Source organism: Cherax quadricarinatus, chromosome 12, assembly GCF_038502225.1.
Source record: "Cherax quadricarinatus isolate ZL_2023a chromosome 12, ASM3850222v1, whole genome shotgun sequence".
NCBI classification, from domain to species: domain Eukaryota; kingdom Metazoa; phylum Arthropoda; class Malacostraca; order Decapoda; family Parastacidae; genus Cherax; species Cherax quadricarinatus.
In genome coordinates, this window is record NC_091303.1 from 27,689,754 (window position 1) to 27,708,577 (window position 18,824).

The 18,824-nt window shown below is 36.9% G+C and overlaps 1 protein-coding gene across 3 annotated transcripts in view; it reads right to left on the reverse strand.

The window, feature by feature from the left end:
• Positions 1 to 18,824, reverse strand: part of Frl (formin-like protein) — a 659,403-nt gene that overhangs the window by 77,687 nt on the left and 562,892 nt on the right. For all 3 annotated transcript variants that reach the window (XM_070084297.1, XM_070084296.1, XM_070084295.1), the window contains exons 19-20: positions 10,568 to 10,696; positions 6,704 to 6,847 (exon numbers count right to left, since the gene is read on the reverse strand). In XM_070084297.1, coding sequence (XP_069940398.1) covers positions 6,704 to 6,847; positions 10,568 to 10,696 — 273 coding nt within the window. The remainder of the gene's footprint in view (positions 1 to 6,703; positions 6,848 to 10,567; positions 10,697 to 18,824) is intronic.

An 18,824-nucleotide genomic window follows, 5' to 3' on the forward strand; every position in this document is an offset into this window, starting at 1 on the left:
TGCTTAAGTTTCTTAGCAAAAAAATAGTCACAATACTGTGATATCTTCTGGCCTACATTTTCAACAGGTAGCTTACCTTGTTGTACAAAAAAGCCTTGGATGGGCTGCTATACAACTAGTATTTCTAAAGAGATGTTAAGCTTACTTATAACAATTATCAAATATTCCTTAAGGAACCTTACTGGTAACTGTACATAGGAGGACACACTTCATGGGAATGATCACTAGCCTAAATCTATGTATAGTATATGCAGAAAATATCCTCCCATTGGTTAATTATCATATAGGAACTTGCAGCTACAATATACTACATACATTAATTAATTTCACATAAAACTTCTTGTTGCTCTTTATATTACAGTATATGGATATGATTTCAATCATCTATATATGCTGGTGTTATTGCTATATACGACCTAGAATAGCTTTTGACATTCTTTCTGAAAAACACTGTATGGAAATGATAAATGGAATGCCACAGTCTAGCAAATATGGAATCACCCAATAAACCAAGGGCTTTCATAAGAACCTTAAAGGGACTAAATTTCAGGTGGATGAAGAACCAGCAACATCTTCAGCACAATGAGAATATACAGTGAGAAGCACAAGACTGAGCTACAAAAATAAAAAAGTAACATTTGGACTAGATGATTTAACATGAGACATCCCTCCAAAATATCTGTAACCAGTTTCATGAGCTCGTCTACCTTTGCAGCCTGGTCTGAGTCCAGAATTTCTTGTTGACTGTCTGATCAACCACAGTAAGAAATGGCAACTGAGAGGAGGCAAAACCAAGTGAAAAAATGCAAGATAGTTCTTACTGGCATGTATAGGTGTGATACCTGAATTTTCTGAGGGTCATCACAGCATAAACATATATAGTGAGTATTAACATTGGTAGAAAGCAACCATACAGGGAGGTGCTACCATCCAATCATATGTGAAAGACACTATATTTTGTATTAATGTTGGTAGAATTACTGACAATATGTTAAGTACAAGAACACAAGTGTAACTAATGTGACATTTTATTGTGGCAACATTTTGCTCTCCAGGAGCTTTTACTTGACACACTATATTTTGTATGTAACCACATGTGCCTAGTCATGCAAATCAGTGTAGATAGTATGAAGTGAGGTAAGCAAATGAACAAGGCAAACCTCCAGCTGCAGGATCAGTGAGGTTGCCTGGCAGGAATTATCACTAATGATAGTCTGCCACTGGTAATTAGCTTGCTTGGTAGAGTAATCCTTGGTTAAACATTAAAAATGAAGGCTCAGCATTTACAGTAAGGCTGTATTGTATGTAAGTGAGATGCCAAGTGTATTCTGGGGTAAATATCATCACACCCCCACAAGGCATAGAAGAAGGAGGAGGAGTCACAATAAGTTGTGATATATTGGCAGGGATAATCTTGCCTAGATGCTCCATCACAATTATCTGAGACAATGGCAACTAACTAGGCTACCACTTAGTGAAAATAATACAACTCCTTGAAAGAGTCCACTGCATGAAATTAGTTAATTTTAAAAAATGGCAAGGTTTTGGTATAACTATCAATTCAAGATTCATTGTTAGATTCAACCCAGATTATAGCAGATTTAATAAGCTCCATTTACTGCACATACCTCCAAAATGAATAAACTGCTTTAATTTAAAATAAATAAACAGCATAAGATTTGAACATCAAAATGGTATACAATACCGACAGGTTGGTAGGTAAGACACATAGGCAACAGTTAGGCAACTTTATTCCGAAACGTTTCGCCTACACAGTAGGCTTCTTCAGTCGAATACAGAAAGTAGGCAGGAACAGTAGAGATGTGAAGACGATGTAATCAGTCCATCACCCTTGAAGTCGTAGAATTTGAGGTTGTCAGTCCCTCAGCCTGGAGAAGTTCAGTTCCATAGTCAGGAACTATCTGAAGATCAAGCGACAGTGCGGAGACTTAAGTCTCCGCACTGCGGAGTGCGACAGTGCGGAGACTTAAGTCTCCGCACTGTCGCTTGATCTTCAGATAGTTCCTGACTATGTAACTGAACTCTCCAGGCTGAGGGACTGACAACCTCAAATTCTACGACTTCAAGGGTGATGGACTGATTACATCGTCTTCACATCTCTACTGTTCCTGCCTACTTTCTGTATTCGACTGAACAAGCCTACTGTGTAGGCGAAACGTTTCGGAATAAAGTTGCCTAACTGTTGCCTATGTGTCTTACCTACCAGCATAAGATTTCCTGCCTTCTACTATAAAATGTTTTTGTATGATTTCCTCTAGGTGTATACCTTTCCTGAGACAAACAATTTTATGAACTGAACAAATTCATAATGAAGAACATGATTTACTGTTTAAATAATATTTATCTTCCATACACATACATATTTCTAATAAACAAATATTGTGGGTATTATCTATGATTGTGTCAGAGTTTGTGGTGAATTATCAATCTACTTATGATTCTAGCTTGTTAAGAGTACAATAAAATTACAGAATCAACCTAATTCAATAAATATTATAATACAAGAAAACGAAAGGAAAACAATAAAAAGAACCAAAATAAATGATGAAGTAAAGGGTGTGATAAAAGAGAAAAAGGTAGCTTATGAGAGGTTTTTACAAAGCAGAAGCGTTATAAGAAGAGTAGAGCATATGGAGAGTAAAAGAAAGGTGAAGAGAGTGGTGAGAGAGTGCAAAAGGAGAGCAGATGATAGAGTGGGAGAGGCACTGTCAAGAAATTTTAATGAAAATAAGAAAAAAAATTGGAGTGAGTTAAACAAGCTAAGAAAGCCTAGGGAACAAATGGATTCGTCAGTTAAAAACAGAGTAGGGGAGTTAGTAGATGGGGAGATGGAGGTATTGGGTAGATGGCGAGAATATTTTGAGGAACTATTAAATGTCGACAAAGAAAGGGAGGCGGTAATTTCATGCACTGACCAGGGAGGTATACCATCTTTTAGGAGTGAAGAAGAGCAGAATGTGAGTGTGGGGGAGGCAAGTGAGGCATTACATAGAATGAAAGGGGGTAAAGCAGCTGGAACTGACGGCATCATGACAGAAATGATAAGAGCAGGGGGGGGATATAGTGTTGGAGTGGCTGGTAATTTTGTTTAATAAATGTATGAAAGAGGGGAAGGTACCTATGGATTGGTGGAGAACATGTATAGTCCCTTTATATAAAAAGAAGGGGGACAAAAGAGATTGTAAAAATTATAGAGGAATAAGTTTACTGAGTATACCAGGAAAAGTTCTCCATGGGGAAGTGGAACAGAATTCTTCCTCCGTAAGCCATGCATGTCGTAAGAGGCGACTGAAATGCTGGGAGAAAGGGGCAAGTAACCCCTTCTCCTGTATATGATACTAAATTTGAAAGGAGAAACTTTCGTTTTTCCTCTTGGGCCACCCCACCTTGGTGGGATACGGCCGGTGTGTTGAAAGAAAGACCAGGAAAAGTGTACGGTAGGGTTATTATTGAAAGAATTAGAGGTAAGACAGAATGTAGGATTGCAGATGAGCAAGGAGGTTTTAGAGTGGGTAGGGGATGTGTAGATCAAGTGTTTACATTGAAGCATATATGTGAACAGTATTTAGATAAAGGTAGGGAAGTTTTTATTGCATTTATGGATTTAGAAAAGGCACATGATAGAGTGGATAGGGGAGTAACATGGCAGATGTTGCAAGTATATGGAATAGGTGCTAAGTTACTAAATGCTGTAAAGAGTTTTTATGAGGATAGTGAGGCTCAGGTTAGGGTATGTAGAAGAGAGGGAGAATACTTCCCGGTAAAAGTAGGTCTTAGACAGGGATGTGTAATGTCACCATGGTTGTTTAATATATTTATAGATTGGGTTGTAAAAGAAGTAAATGCTAGGGTGTTCGGGAGAGGGGTGCGATTAAATTATGGGGAATCAAATACAAAATGGGAATTGACACAGTTGCTTTTTGCTGATGATACTGTGCTCATGGGAGATTCTAAAGAAAAATTGCAAAGGTTAGTGGATGAGTTTGGGAGTGTGTGTAAAGGTAGAAAGTTGAAAGTGAACAGAGAAAAGAGTAAGGTGATGAGAATATCAAATGATTTAAATAAAGAAAAATTGGATATCAAACTGGGAAGGAGTAGTATGGAAGAAGTGAATGTCTTCAGATATTTGGGAGCTGACGTGTCAGTGGATGGATTTATGAAGGATGAGGTTACTCATAGAATTGAAGTAAAAAAAGGCAAGTGGTGCGTTGAGGTATATGTGGAGACAAAAAAACGTTATCTATGGAGGCAAAGAAGGGAATATATGAAAGTATAGTAGTACCAACACTCTTATATGTGTGTGAAACTTGGGTTGTAAATGCTGCAGAGAGGAGGTGGTTGGAGGCAGTGGAGATGTCTTGTCTAAGGACAATGTGTGGTGTAAATATTATGCAGAAAATTTGGAGTGTGGAAATTAGGAGTAGGTGTGGAGTTAATAAAAGTATTAGTCAGAGGGCTGAAGAGAGGTTGTTGAGGTAGTTTGGTCATTTAGAGAGAATGGATCAAAGTAGAATGGCATGGAGAGCATATAAATCTGTAGGGGAAGGAAGGCGGGATAGGGGCCATCCTTGAAAAGGTTGGAGCGAGGGGGTAAAGAAGGTTTTGTGGGCAAGGGGCTTGGACTTCCAGCAAGCGTGCATGAGCATGTTAGATAGGAGTGAATGGAGACGAATGGTATTTGGGACCTAACGAGCTGTTGGAGTGTGAGCAGGATAATATTTAGTGAAGGGATTCAGGGAAACCAGTTATTTTTATATAGCCGGACTTGAGTCCTGGAAATGGGAAGTACAATGCTTGCACTTAAAAGGAGGGGTTTGGGATATTGGCAGTTTGGTGGGATATGTTGCGTATCTTTATACGTATATGCTTCTAAACTCTTGTATTCTGAGCACCTCTGCAAAAACAGTGATTATGTGTGAGTGTGGTGAAAGTGTTGAATAATGATGAAAGTATTTTCTTTTTGGGGATTTTCTTTCTTTTTGGGTCACCCTGCCTCGGTGGGAGACGGCCGACTTGTTAAAAAAAAAAAAATTATCATTTATTTATTTATTTATTTATTTAATTATGTCTTTGCAAAAAGTACATTGAGATTTTGTATTTACAATAATGGGTTGCAATGCAAAGAGAGCCTCTATTATCCCTAGGCATTATGGGCTGACTTAATATTATTGGCTTACAGACTACTTAACACTAAGAATTATGTCATAGTTGTACAGTAGAATATTAATTATATCATAGTTGTGCAGTAGATTATTAATTATAAGTGAATCTAATTTATATAAGCCAAAAGATATATTCATATATTCAAAAATGCTTTTTGTGAAAACAATGATTCAATTATATTCCTGTCAACAATGGATAAAAGGTTCAAAGTTATTGCTGAAATTATGATGTGAGAATACATAAGTGAGCATGTGTGTACTGAGTATTTATCATTTAGTCTAGGGTGATTAAGTGGCTTTTGAGAAGAGTCTTAAATTGATTTTCAGACCGGGTTACTTTAGCATCTTCTGGTAATGAGTTCCATATTTTGGGGCCCTTTACGTGCATAGAGTTTTTACACAGTGTGATACAGACACGAGGTACATCAAAAAGAGATCTGTGTCTTGTGTTATCATTATGAGTCTGTTTGCTGTTTCAGTTGGTGTGAGTAGAGGTTCGTCTGATTTTGTTAGCTTGATTGTTTTGTTTTTGGATAACTTTTTAGTTCCAATAATTTCAGATAGAGTTTTCCAGGTTTTTTTCATATTACCTTTGATGTTTTGTAATCTATTTTTATAATACAATTTTTTCGATCTTCTTATCAGGCTGGTAAGAGCTGACGAGTAACGTTTAGACTGTTCTCTAGCTATCTGATCCATTCTATACTGTTTTTCATATTTGTGCTTTGTGTTAATGGATTTAAGGACGCTGGGTGTTAGCCAGGGACTATTCAGTCTCTTTGCTGTGATCTGTTTAGTTTTTTGGGGGCAATGTTTGTTGTAGAGGCATTGGGCTTTTTTTAGAACATTATTTATACATTCATTCATATCCGTATATGTTTCAAGCTCATTTTGCCAATCGATGTTATTCATAGCTGCTATAAAGTTGTTAACAGCTGTCTTGTTATGTAGTCTGAAGGTTACTTTAGTAATGTCTTGTGGCAATTTACCCAGATCAGTTATGAGAAAGGTTGGGTAGTGGTCTGTAGTGTTGTCTGTGATTATGCCTGATTTTAAAGGGGATATGGTGTTTGTCCAGATGTGGTCTATTAATAGAGAGGGTTTTATGGTTCTTAAGATCAGGCTGGAAAGAGCAAGTACTAGAAGTATCTATCAGATTTTAACTATGAGAAAAACACTATACATACAGGTGAAGGATAAAACCCATGTGGGTCATTCAGCACAAGAACGGGTAGAGGTGTTATCCTTCATCTGTTGATCATAAGACATGCCACCTAGTGGTACTCACACTTTCTTAAAATCCTATCTGTCAAGAGCAAATGAATCCTTCCAACTTATGAAGAACACAGTCAAATACAATTTAATTAATTTATCAATAGATTGCCTTTCCTATCTACCTTTATAGTAACAGTCACTAATCAGGAAAAACATGATGTATCTGCTTAGCACTGAAAGAACCTTCAATAATACTTAAACTGAAGATTTGAGAATATTAAGCACAGACAATAACTTTGACTAACCTGTTGTTTACGAACATTGATTTTATTGTTACGTGCCACCTGCTGACGTTCTTCTTGCTGCTGCTGTTGCTTCTGTTGGTTAAGAGCTGCAGCCCGACTGGCAGCCTCCAATCTTCTTCTTTGTTCATTTTCTTGTTCAACAACCTATTTGCAGGATAAAAATTTAATTTAAATAAATAATTTGTAATATGCATGCAGTTATGAACTCCATGAATTTTGTTTTGATAAAAGCACTAATATAGCATCCACATCAGAGGAAATTAAACGAAGAAGGACGTAGTGATTAATAAGTTTACTAAGGAAAATGCTATCAAATTATATATAGACTGATTTGAGGTGACTGATGTAAACAGCAATAGAGCCCAGTGGATATTTGACACTTTAGAACCTGTTTAAGTTTCAGATATTACTGTCTAACTAGTATCAAAATTAATATCTTGTTATTTTGAACATTTGGCTACAATCATTACCAATTTAGTGCTATTGTGAATAAATCATTACCTTTGACCTTTGATATATCATTGATGAGTTTCAAGAGTCTCACTACTCTCGGAGCCTGGCCATGGGTCAAGCTCATTTGCTGCTTGCCTGGTCAACCAGGCTGTTGCTGTTGGAGGCCCACTGCCCCACATATCCATCACAGCCCAGCTGATCTGGCACTTGGTGAAGATACCTGTCCAGTTTCCTCCTGAAGGCTTCTACACTTGTTCCAGCCATGTCTCTGATATCTTCTGGTAAGATGTTGAATAGTCTGGGGCCACAAATGTTGATACAGTGTTTCCTTATTGTCCCCACCACACCCCTGCTTCTCACTAGGTTTATTTTGCACCAGCAGTCCCTCAACAATGTGATCAACAGCCCATCACCAGTGATACGTGAGCCTTTTTGAGAGGTAGAGCTAAATGGATCTAAAAACCAAAATTGGCTTGCCCACACTACAGTTTACAAACTGCAACATATCAACACCTCTCCTACAGGCACTGTACTTCCCACCTCCAGGACTCAAGTCTGGCTAACTGATTTCCCTGAATCCCTTCATAAATGTTACTTTGCTCACACTCCAACAGCACGTCAAGTCATGAAAACTATTTGTCTCCATTTGCTTCAATCTAACACGCTCGTGCACGCTTGCCAGAAGTCCACGCCCTTGCACACAAAACCTCCTTTACCCCCTCCCTCCACCCCTTCCTAGGATGACCCCTACCCAGCCTTCCTTCCACTACTGATTTATATGCCCTCCAATTCATTCTATTTTATTCCATCCTTTCTAAATGTCCAAACCACCTCAACCTTCCTCTGCCCTCTGGATAATATGTACTTTTAGAAACCCTGCACCTCTTTCTAATCCCCAAGCTACGGATTCTCTGCCTTACATTCACACTGCACATTGCCCTCAGACACAGCATCTCCACTGCCTACAGCCTTCTTGTTGCAACATTCACCACCCATGCTTCAAGCCCATATAAGAGCGTTGGTACCATTATACTCTCATACATTCCTTGCTTTGCTGCCATGGATTATGTTTCTTTTTTCCCCTCATCAACTCTATGATTCACCCCAACTTCTACAGACTTATCTGCTAACAAGTCCACTCCCAAATATCTAAATACATTCACTTCCTCCATATTCCCTCCCTACAGTCTGATATCCAAACTTTTATTACCTTATTTTTTTGTTATCCTCATCACCTTGCTCTTTTCCGTATTCACTTTTAATTTCCTTCTTTTACATATCCTTTCAAACTCATTCAGCAACCTCTGCAACTTCTCTTCAGAATCTCCCAAAACCAATGTCATCAGCATAAAAAGCAACTGTGACAACTCCCACTTTGTGTTAGATTCTTTATCTCTTAATCCCACACTTCTTGTCGACACCCAAGCATTCACTTCTCTTACAAACCCATCTATAAATATACTGAACAACCATGGTGACATCATGCATCACTGTCTAAGGCCTACAAACTCTAACCTGAGCCTCACTATCCTCATAAAAACTCTTAACTGTTTTCAGTAACCTACCGCCTATTCCATACATTTGCAACATCTGCCACATGTGTCATAAAAAAAAAGTAAAAAATAAAGATACAGTACTTTATTCACATCATATGAACCCTAAGGGTAGCAAGTGAGACATTATCAGAAAAGGTTGCATATCAACTTTTTCCAACAGTGCATACAAGGTAGGAAAGAATAGCCATTCTTGTGTTGTGTGGCATATCACAGCATTAAGGCCTGATAGATAAGAAAATTATTTCCTAAAACTGATCAATCAACATTTCTTTCACACTGCTTCTCTGTGGAAATGCAAACCAGATGTCTAAAAGTGACTGGCATTACCTCAGGGATACAATTAGAGAAAACATAAAACTTGAAAACTAGTTTAGCAATGGTGCTGAAGAGGAAGTAATGGGGGGGGGGGACTCCTTAGAATTTTTTTAAATGCTTGGAGAATGAATTTGGCAACATTATCAACATTAAATTACTGGTATTTATAAAACTGGTTTCTATGGAGAAGTAAGCAATGTGCAGTGGACTAACATTTATTTGGCCGAGACTAGTCAAGAAATGCAGATTTAATAATGTTATACAGTATGGATGAGTGGACGAGTTCTGTCCCATATGTAGTAAGAACTAGTAAAAAAGCTGCTACTTCAATGTGATTACTTATCTGAGTTCAAGTGGAAGAGAAGCTCTAGACTTTAGTTCCATCTTCTAACTCTTGACTGGCTCATGTGAAACAGCCTTGTTATATCTATTTTTAAACCTCTGTATGGAGCCTACTACCACTGTGTTATTGTTCAGTTCATTAATCTTTTTACTATTCTTACATCAATTTTTTTTTTAGATTTACTCATGACTTGGCTAAGTGTGCAATTTCCATATATTCCCCCTCAGTCTTGTTACATTGCTGGGTGGGTGCAGTTCTGCTCATGGAAGTGTTTATAAAATGGGTTTATAAAAATTCTATTATGTACCATTTCCCCATCCTTTGCCGTCAACAGGACTTTTTTACCACTTCTCTCTCTGTGACTAGCAGACTTCTGAATTAATAATTATTAACTTTGTTTCTCTTGTTTTGTAACACGACAGCTATTCTCATAGTGAAATTAGGTACTTAGATTTAAACTTTATGTCAGGTTCTAATTAACCTTAGGCCATTCAAGGATGGCTTAGAACAGTTTCTTTAATGGTTATTGTTCCACTGAAGGTCATCTTAACTGTAAGTATTACTACATTAATGGATTGAAGACTACAGTATAAAAAGATATATTAGTACCATATGCATTGTTAAGAGCACAGCAGTGGCTTTAATCCTGTAGCATTAAGCACTTCCACATAAATTCAATGAACTGATGCCTGGCCATAAATCCATAAGCCTACATCTGAAGAATCCCCACAAATAGTAATGAAGGTCATCTTCAAAACGAATTTCTTAGAGATTAATATTAAAGAACTACATAAAGTAGTTAAGGCTTTTTGTCAATAAATTATTTAATATATTTTGATAAATGACCTTATTCTCCATGGGAAAGTGGAACAGGATTCTTCCTCCGTAAGCCATGCATGTCGTAAGGGGTGACTAAAATGATGGGAGCAAGAGGCTAGTAACCCCTTCTTCTGTATAAATTACTAAATTTAAAAAGAGAAACTTTCGTTTTTCTTTCTGGGCCACCCTGTCTTCGTGGGAAACAGCCTGTTTGTTAAAAGAAGAAAGAAATGACCTTACATTCCACCAACTACTGTATTATTGTTAAACCTCTCAACCTGGGAGATTAATATTTTCCTAACAGTCTACAAAGGTGGTATTTAACGACATCCTCTGTGGAAAGTTTGCCAAGACAAAGATGTTACAGACATAAATTACCTTATAAGCTTTGGTGAACCGTACAAAGATAGCAAAAAATGTATTAGGAGCCATACTTCTGGAGCTCTCCCCATAATATTCTAACACTTCAGCAAATGAAGTCTGGGCTGTCTTGGTTTCTGCTCTTAACTGCAGGGAAAAAAAATTTTACAACAATTAAAAAATACATCATTACCATGCATAAAACTACAAACTTTAGAAATACAGTCAATTCAAAGAACTAAAATGGTTAAAATACTATTATAATAATCAACAAGAGTTTCAGTAAAACATGTATGTACTTAATTACTTAACAGAAAATAAGCATCACCTTAGATGTCATACATTAACTCTAGAATTAAGTTTTATTTATTTATTTATTTATTTATTTATTTATGTTTTATTTGGACATGATACATAGTTGTACAAAGAAATAGTACAGTGGACCCCCGGTTCGCGATGCTATCGGTATCCGATAAATCCGGTAACCGATGCATTATATCGCCAAAAATTTGCCTCGGTTCCCGTTACAAAACCCGGTATGTGATGTGATTCGTACGAGACGTGTCCACGTGTGGCCTGAACTTCCCCGTGTGTACCAGTGTTTACAAGCCAGCCAGTGTGCGCGCATCTAAGGATACAATCGGTACATTCCATATTATCACTGTTTTTGGTGCTTGTTTCTGCAAAATAAGTCACCATGGGCCCCAAGAAAGCTTCTAGTGCCAACCCTTTGAGACTAAGGGTGCTAATGACTATTGAAATGAAGAAAGAGATAATTGCAAAGTACGAAAGTGGAGTGCGTGCGTCGGAGCTGGTCAGGTTGTATAGTAAATCCCAATCAACCATTTCTACTATAGTGAGCAGGAAAACGGCAATCAAGGAAGCTGTTCTTGTAAAAGGTGCAACTGTGATTACGAAACAGCGGCTGCAAGTGTTAGAAAATGTTGAGAGACTGTTATTGGTGTGGATAAATGAAAAACAGATAGCAGGAGATAGCATCTCTCAAGCGATCATTTGTGAAAAGGCTAGGCAGTTGCATGACGATTTGGTAAAGAAATTTCCTGCAACTAGTGGTGATGTGAGTGAATTTAAGGCCAGCAAAGGTTGGTTTGAAAGATTTAAGAATTGTAATGGCATACATAGTGTGATTAGGCATGGTGAGGCTGCCAGTTCAGACCACAAAGCGGCTGAAAAATATGTGCATGAATTCAAGGAGTACATAGAGGCTGAAGGATTGAAACCTGAACACGTGTTTAATTGTGATGAAACAGGCCTGTTTTGGAAGAAATTGCCAAGAAGGACCTACATTACTCAGGAGGAAAAGCTATCTCAAGTCCTAATGAAGGGGGATTCTCCTTCTAAACAATAGATTCAACACTCTCCCCTCCTCCCATCCCATCAATCATCACCATATCTTTATTAAAGATAAGTGTCAATTATTCTATTGTGGTGCATATAGTGTACGTTACTATTATATTGTGCATTATTATTTTTTTATTTTTCATCACTAGCTAATGCCAACTACCTCCAATACTTTATACTTCTTTCTTACTGCTATTAATTGCTTATAATTTTGTGCTACAAGTCAAATCTTACTCCAAATTAATATTATTCATCGTTCTTACCTGTCCATTTAATTTTGTTTACCACTACTTGTTTTAGTCACTTTTTATTGTGTGTGCAATTGTGTAAATTTCAATTACTTTTTTTGCAAGTACCAAAACTATCTTTTGCTAGCTAACACCAACTACCTCATATTTTTTTACTTTTTATTGTGCAATAAACTGCTCAACTTATTTAATATTACAAATCAGATCTTACTCCTAAACCAATATTATTTCATAGTGACTATCTGTCCATTTAACTTTGTTTACCATTACTTAATTTTAGTCCCTTATATATTTTCTCCTTAATTTTGGCTGTATATAACTACCCTAGTTCATATATTCACAACTGTTAAAATAATCAAGGTGCTATTCTCAGGTGCTAAAGTGTAATAAGTTCACTATTTTGCCATTATATTCCAAAACTCATTTATTTGATTACCACTTTATTGTTCACCACAACTTATATTAGTCCCTTTTATATTGTTTTCCCTAATTCTAACTTTAAAGAATTACCTTTAAAGTACTACCTACTATCATATTCCCAAGCTCCATTATTTGATCATCACTTTATTTGTTCACCACAAATTATTTTAGTCCCTTTTACATTGTCTCCTTTATTTTAGCTTTAAAAAACTACCTTAGCTCATTATTTTTACATTTGTTAAATAATTCAGGTGCTATTTTTTAGCTTTAGAATATTTACTCTGTTTTATACTTAATTCTAACTATAGATTCACTACAAATCTTATGATTACAAGCATTGATCCTGATACCAACCTCTTATTTAATGACTTAAATGAATCAAACAGTTACTGTAATTACTACACAGCAGAACAATCAAAGGCACTTCTCAGAGCCAACAACAACATAACTGTCTTTAACTACAATATCAGATCTTTAAGCAAGCATTACGATGACCTCATAGCATTACTCAATTCCTTGCATGCCAATATGTCCTTCATTACACTAACTGAAACCTGGCTAAAGCCTGATAGTACAGATGTCTATGCCATTCCTGGTTACACAGCCATACACAACTGTAGGCCAGACCAACAAGGGGGTGGCACAGCTATATAGTACTCAGACCAACTAGAATGTATCACTAATACTTGCACAAGGGATGAACATGGGGAATATGTAATAGCTAAATTCAAATCCAAATACCTACAAAAACCTCTCACATTGATAAACATCTACAGAATTCCACAGTCAAACATTAGCCGATTTAGTCAAAACCTAGGAAGTATGATAACTGATGCACGCATGAACAAAGATCATTTACTACTGTCAGGTGACTTCAATATAAATCTCCTGCAAGACCAGGACCCACACGTTACTGAATTCACAAACACAGTGAGTAACTGCATGTTGCTACCAACAGTAACAAAACCTACAAGAGTTACAGAGACTAGTGTTTCCCTACTTGACCACATCTGGACCAACACCATATCCCCTTTAAAATCAGGCATAATCACAGATAATACCACAGACCACTACCCTACTTTCCTCATAACAACTCTTGGTAAATTACCCCAAGACACTACTAAAGTCACCTTCAGACTTCACAATGAGGCAGCCATTAATAACTTCACAACAGCAGTAACAAACATTGACTGGCACACTGAGATAGAAATCTATACAGATATTGATGAATGTATTAATAATTTTCTAAAAAAGACTCAATACCTCTATAACAAGCACTGCCCTAAAAAAACTAAACAGATGACAGCTAAGAGACTGAACAGTCCCTGGCTAACACCCAGCATTCTCAAATCCATAAATACAAAACACCGATATGAAAAACAGTACAGAATGGGTCACATAACCAGAGACCAAACAAAACGTTACTCGTCAATCCTAACCAGCCTGATAAGAAGGGCAAAAAAATTGTATTATGAGAACAGATTATCCAACTTACGAGGTGATATAAAAAAGACCTGGAAGACCCTATCAGAAATTCTGGGAACAAAAAAGATATCATGAAATAGTGAAATAAAATTAGCAAAATCAGATGAACCCCAACTCCCACCAACAGAAACAGCAAATAGACTCAATGATTTCTTCTCCACTATAGGACAAAACCTTGCCAATAAAATCCCAAGCTCAGATACCCCACCAAATGACTACCTCACTGGCAACTACCTGAACACACTGCTCCTAGCTCCGACTAACCCATACGAAGTCTCCCTTATTATCAACACACTAAAAAACAAGGCAGGAGATTTAAATACCTTACCACCCTTTATATACAAAAAAGTGTCACAAGTGCTATCACCAATCATTGCAACACTCTTTAACAAATCCATTGAATCCAATACCTTCCCTACAGTTCTCAAAATAGCAAGGGTCACCCCGATCCATAAAGGAGGAGACCAAACAGAGTTGAATAACTATAGGCCAATATCCAATTTACACCCTCTCTCAAAAATCTTCGAAAAATTAATTCATAAACGAATCTACTCCTACCTCATCTCCCAAAACATACTCAACCCCTGCCAATTTGGATTCAGGCCTAATAAAAATACTAATGATGCTATTATACACATGCTAGAACATATATACACTGCAATAGAGAAAAAAGAAGTCCCACTGGGGATCTTCATTGACTTACGTAAAGCTTTTGTTACAGTTGACCATGACTTGCTCCACATAAAATTGTCACACTATGGTATAAGAGGGCACTCCCTCAACTACCTCAAGTCATACCTCAGCAACAGAAGCCAATATGTGTACACAAATGGGGCAAACTCTTCCGCACAACCAATTACAGTTGGTGTCCCACAGGGAAGTGTCCTTGGCCCTCTTCTCTTTCTCCTATACATAAATGACCTACCAAATGCTTCACAATTACTCAAACCCACGCTATTTGCAGATGACACTACATATGTCTTCTCTCACCCGAGCCCAGTCATGCTAGCCAATACTGTAAATACCGAATTACAGAAAATATCTACCTGGATGAGGACTAACAAACTTACACTAAACATTGACAAAACCTACTTCATTCAGTTTGGTAACAGAGCTACAGATGTCCCTCTTAACATAATGATAAATGGATCACCTATCACAAAGCTAACAGAGGGAAAATTCTTAGGAATCCACCTTGATAATAGACTCAAATTTCATACACATATACAACAAATTTCTAAGAAAATTTCCAAGACCGTAGGCATACTATCGAAGATACGGTACTATGTTCCACAGTCAGCCCTCCTGGCCCTATATCACTCTCTTATTTACCCCTATCTCACCTATGGAATTTGTGCATGGGGCTCAACAACAATTAACCATCTCAGACCACTAATTACCCAACAAAAGGCTGCAGTCAGAATGATAACAAATTCCCACTACAGGCAGCACACTCCACCAATATTCAAAACACTAAACCTACTCACCATACAAAACATCCATACTTATTACTGCACCTATTACATACACAGAATGCTAAACTCTGATATTAACCCTCCCCTCAAACATCTCCTTGCCAACCTCAACAGAACACATGACCATAACACAAGGCACAGATCACTCTTTGATGTTCCTCATGTCCATCTCAAGCTATGCAAAAACTCAATGCACATAAAAGGCCCTAAAATTTGGAATTCATTACCTGTAAATATAAAAGAAACACTACCTGTTTATAAATTCAAGTCTCTTCTCAAAGATCACTTACTCACCCAAAACCAAATAAATACTGAATAATTGAACCTTATAAATTGTATATCATAAATGTTTCTCACATTTATATCACATAAATGTTAAACCTAAGACCCAATCTAACTTTGTTATTTTTTAAATACACTACCTAACAGAATACTCCATTCTACTGAATGTACAGTAATGCATGCAACCATATGACCTGTCTTTGTAATACTCATTTGTGCTTTATTGTTATCTGTTTACAATAATGTTTTATCACTGATTACATCATTGCTTAGTTAATCTTAAGTTAATTTTAAGCCTGTCTGTAATGCTATGCATACAAGTGGCTTTGGCATGCTGCTCTTACCTATATTTTTTGTACCTCTGTATGTATGTTCAAATTATTAAATACATAAATAAATAAATAAATAAATAAATAAATTGTAATTATTCTATTGCATTAAACTTAATATTTCATGTGGTAAAAGATTTTTTTCATACTTTTGGGTGTCTTGCACGGATTAATTTGATTTCCATTATTTCTTATGGGGAAAATTGATTAGCTTTCCGATAATTTTGGTTTATGATGAGCTCTCAGGAACGGATTAATATCGCGAACTGGGGGTCCACTGTATAATGATTGGGTGTACATGCCAAAATCCCCTTGTATGCAGAGCATTATGGGCAGGCTTAAAATTAACTTAAGATTAACCCTTTCAGGGTCCGTGCCGTAGATCTACAGCTTTACGTTGAGGGTCCAAACCGTAGATCTATGCCGTGAACTCAGCTCACTCTGATAAGCTGTGAGCGGTAAATTTGGGCCTAGATATGAGAGAATACATCTATGTGGTATGTGTGCACCACATTAAACAAATCCTGCAGCACACAGTGCATAATGAGAGAAAAAAAAACTGAGACCGTAATTTTCGATTAAAACAGCAACTTTGCAGTGTTTTTTGTATGTTTTTTATAGTTGTATTTGTGATTTCTTGGTCTCATTTGATAGAATGGAAGATATATTACAGAACCAGAGATGATTTTGATTGGTTTTAGTGGTGAAAATGGCTTGAAACTGAGCTCAAAGTAGTGAAAATGTTAAATTTTTGCCGATGTTCAAGAGTAAACAAATGACCTCACACGTCTAATACATGCCAGCTGGTGGGTCTAATATATGTTCACAAATGTGCTGATATTATTTATACAACTATTACAATATTGCATGACAGTAAATCTTCTATTTTTTGGTTTGAATAAAAATTCATTATGTGAATTAAAAAACAAAATGGAATTCATTTGTAAAGCCTGAAAATGTAACTAATGAACAGAGGAAATGTTTGTTTAGTGCCAGGAATGCCTGCATTTTTTATTCTGGACCCTATTTTGAAATTGGAATACAGTGGACCCCCGCATAACGATCACCTCCGAATGCGACCAATTATGTAAGTGTATTTATGTAAGTGCGTTTGTACGTGTATGTTTGGGGGTCTGAAATGGACTAATCTACTTCACAATATTCCTTATGGGAATAAATTCGGTCAGTACTGGCACCTGAACATACTTCTGGAGTGAAAAAATATCGTTAACCGGGGGTCCACTGTATTTTGAACTTTGCATTAAATTGGCCAAATTACCAGTTTCCAATCACTTTATTTTTGTAGTTGAAGCAGTTGAGTCGGCGATTTCTTGTGCTCAGTCGATAAAATAGAAGTAATACTAGTGAAATAGCAAAGAATTTGGTCAACTGGAATAAGGTAATTGGCCTAAAATGGGAGTCAAAGATGGCAAAATCGCCGATGCGTAAATATCGCTGATACATCAAAATTCGCAAGAGCATAATTTCATCAATTTTCCATCAAATTTCATACTTTTTGTTTTATTACCCTCAGAAAAAGATTCTCTACCATTTCATAAGAAAAAATAATAAAATTATTTTTTTAAAATTCTTGGACACTGGTGCTCACTTTGAAATTTGGTCTCTGGACCCTGAAAGGGTTAACTAAGCAATGATATATTCAGTGGTAAAAATTACAGTAAACAAATTACAAAAAGAAGTACAAATGAGTATTTCAAATAAGAGGCGATAAAGTTGTACAAATTTGTAGCATAACAATGTATAATATACAATCAAATTGAATAAAATCAATGATTTGTAGTGCAGAAACAGGTCATATGGTCATTAGATGGTTACTGTGCATTCAAGAGAATGGAGTATTCCATTAGGTAATGTAATTAAAAAAAAACATAGTTTGATAGGGTCACAGGTTATACATTTATGAGATACAGTTATTCAGTATTTATTTAGTTGTGGGTGAGTAAGTTGTTTTTAAACCTTTCAGGGTTGGTGCCATACTAGTACGGCTTGCACGCCACGGTTGGTGCCATACTAGTACGGCTTGCACGCCACGGTTGGTGCCGTACTAGTACAGCTTGCACACCAGGGTTGGTGCCGTACTAGTACGCAGAAATTCTAGCGCCTTCAAATCCAGGGAGAGAAAGCGGGTAGGCCTACATATGAAAGAATGGGTCTATGTGGTCAGTGTGCACAGTATAAAAAAAAATCCTGCAGCACACAGTGCATAATGAGAAAAAAACTCCGGCCGTGTTTTTGTTTTAAAACAACGACTTTGCAGTACAGTAGGGCCCCGTTTTACGGCCTTTCACCTTACAGCGATCCGCTAATATGGCGATGTCAAATTATGACCAAAATTTGCTATACGGCAAGTGGTCTTTCAAATACAGCGCGCCCCCCCGGGTTTGTTTACATTCTCCGTGACCATATCTATTATGTCAGGAAACTTTCCAAAATTTCAAGTGTTTTAAAGTTACTGCGTATTTTATATGTACTCTGATAATTATACTTATGTGTACCTGTACCTAAATATACTTACACACTGTGCTGGTGTGCAGGTACACATTAACCCGTAAACGGTCCAAATGTATATAGTATACGCTTTTACCGCTAGTGCCCCAAACGTATACATACGTTTTATTTGTCATACATTCAACATTGCCACTACAAGCCTGAG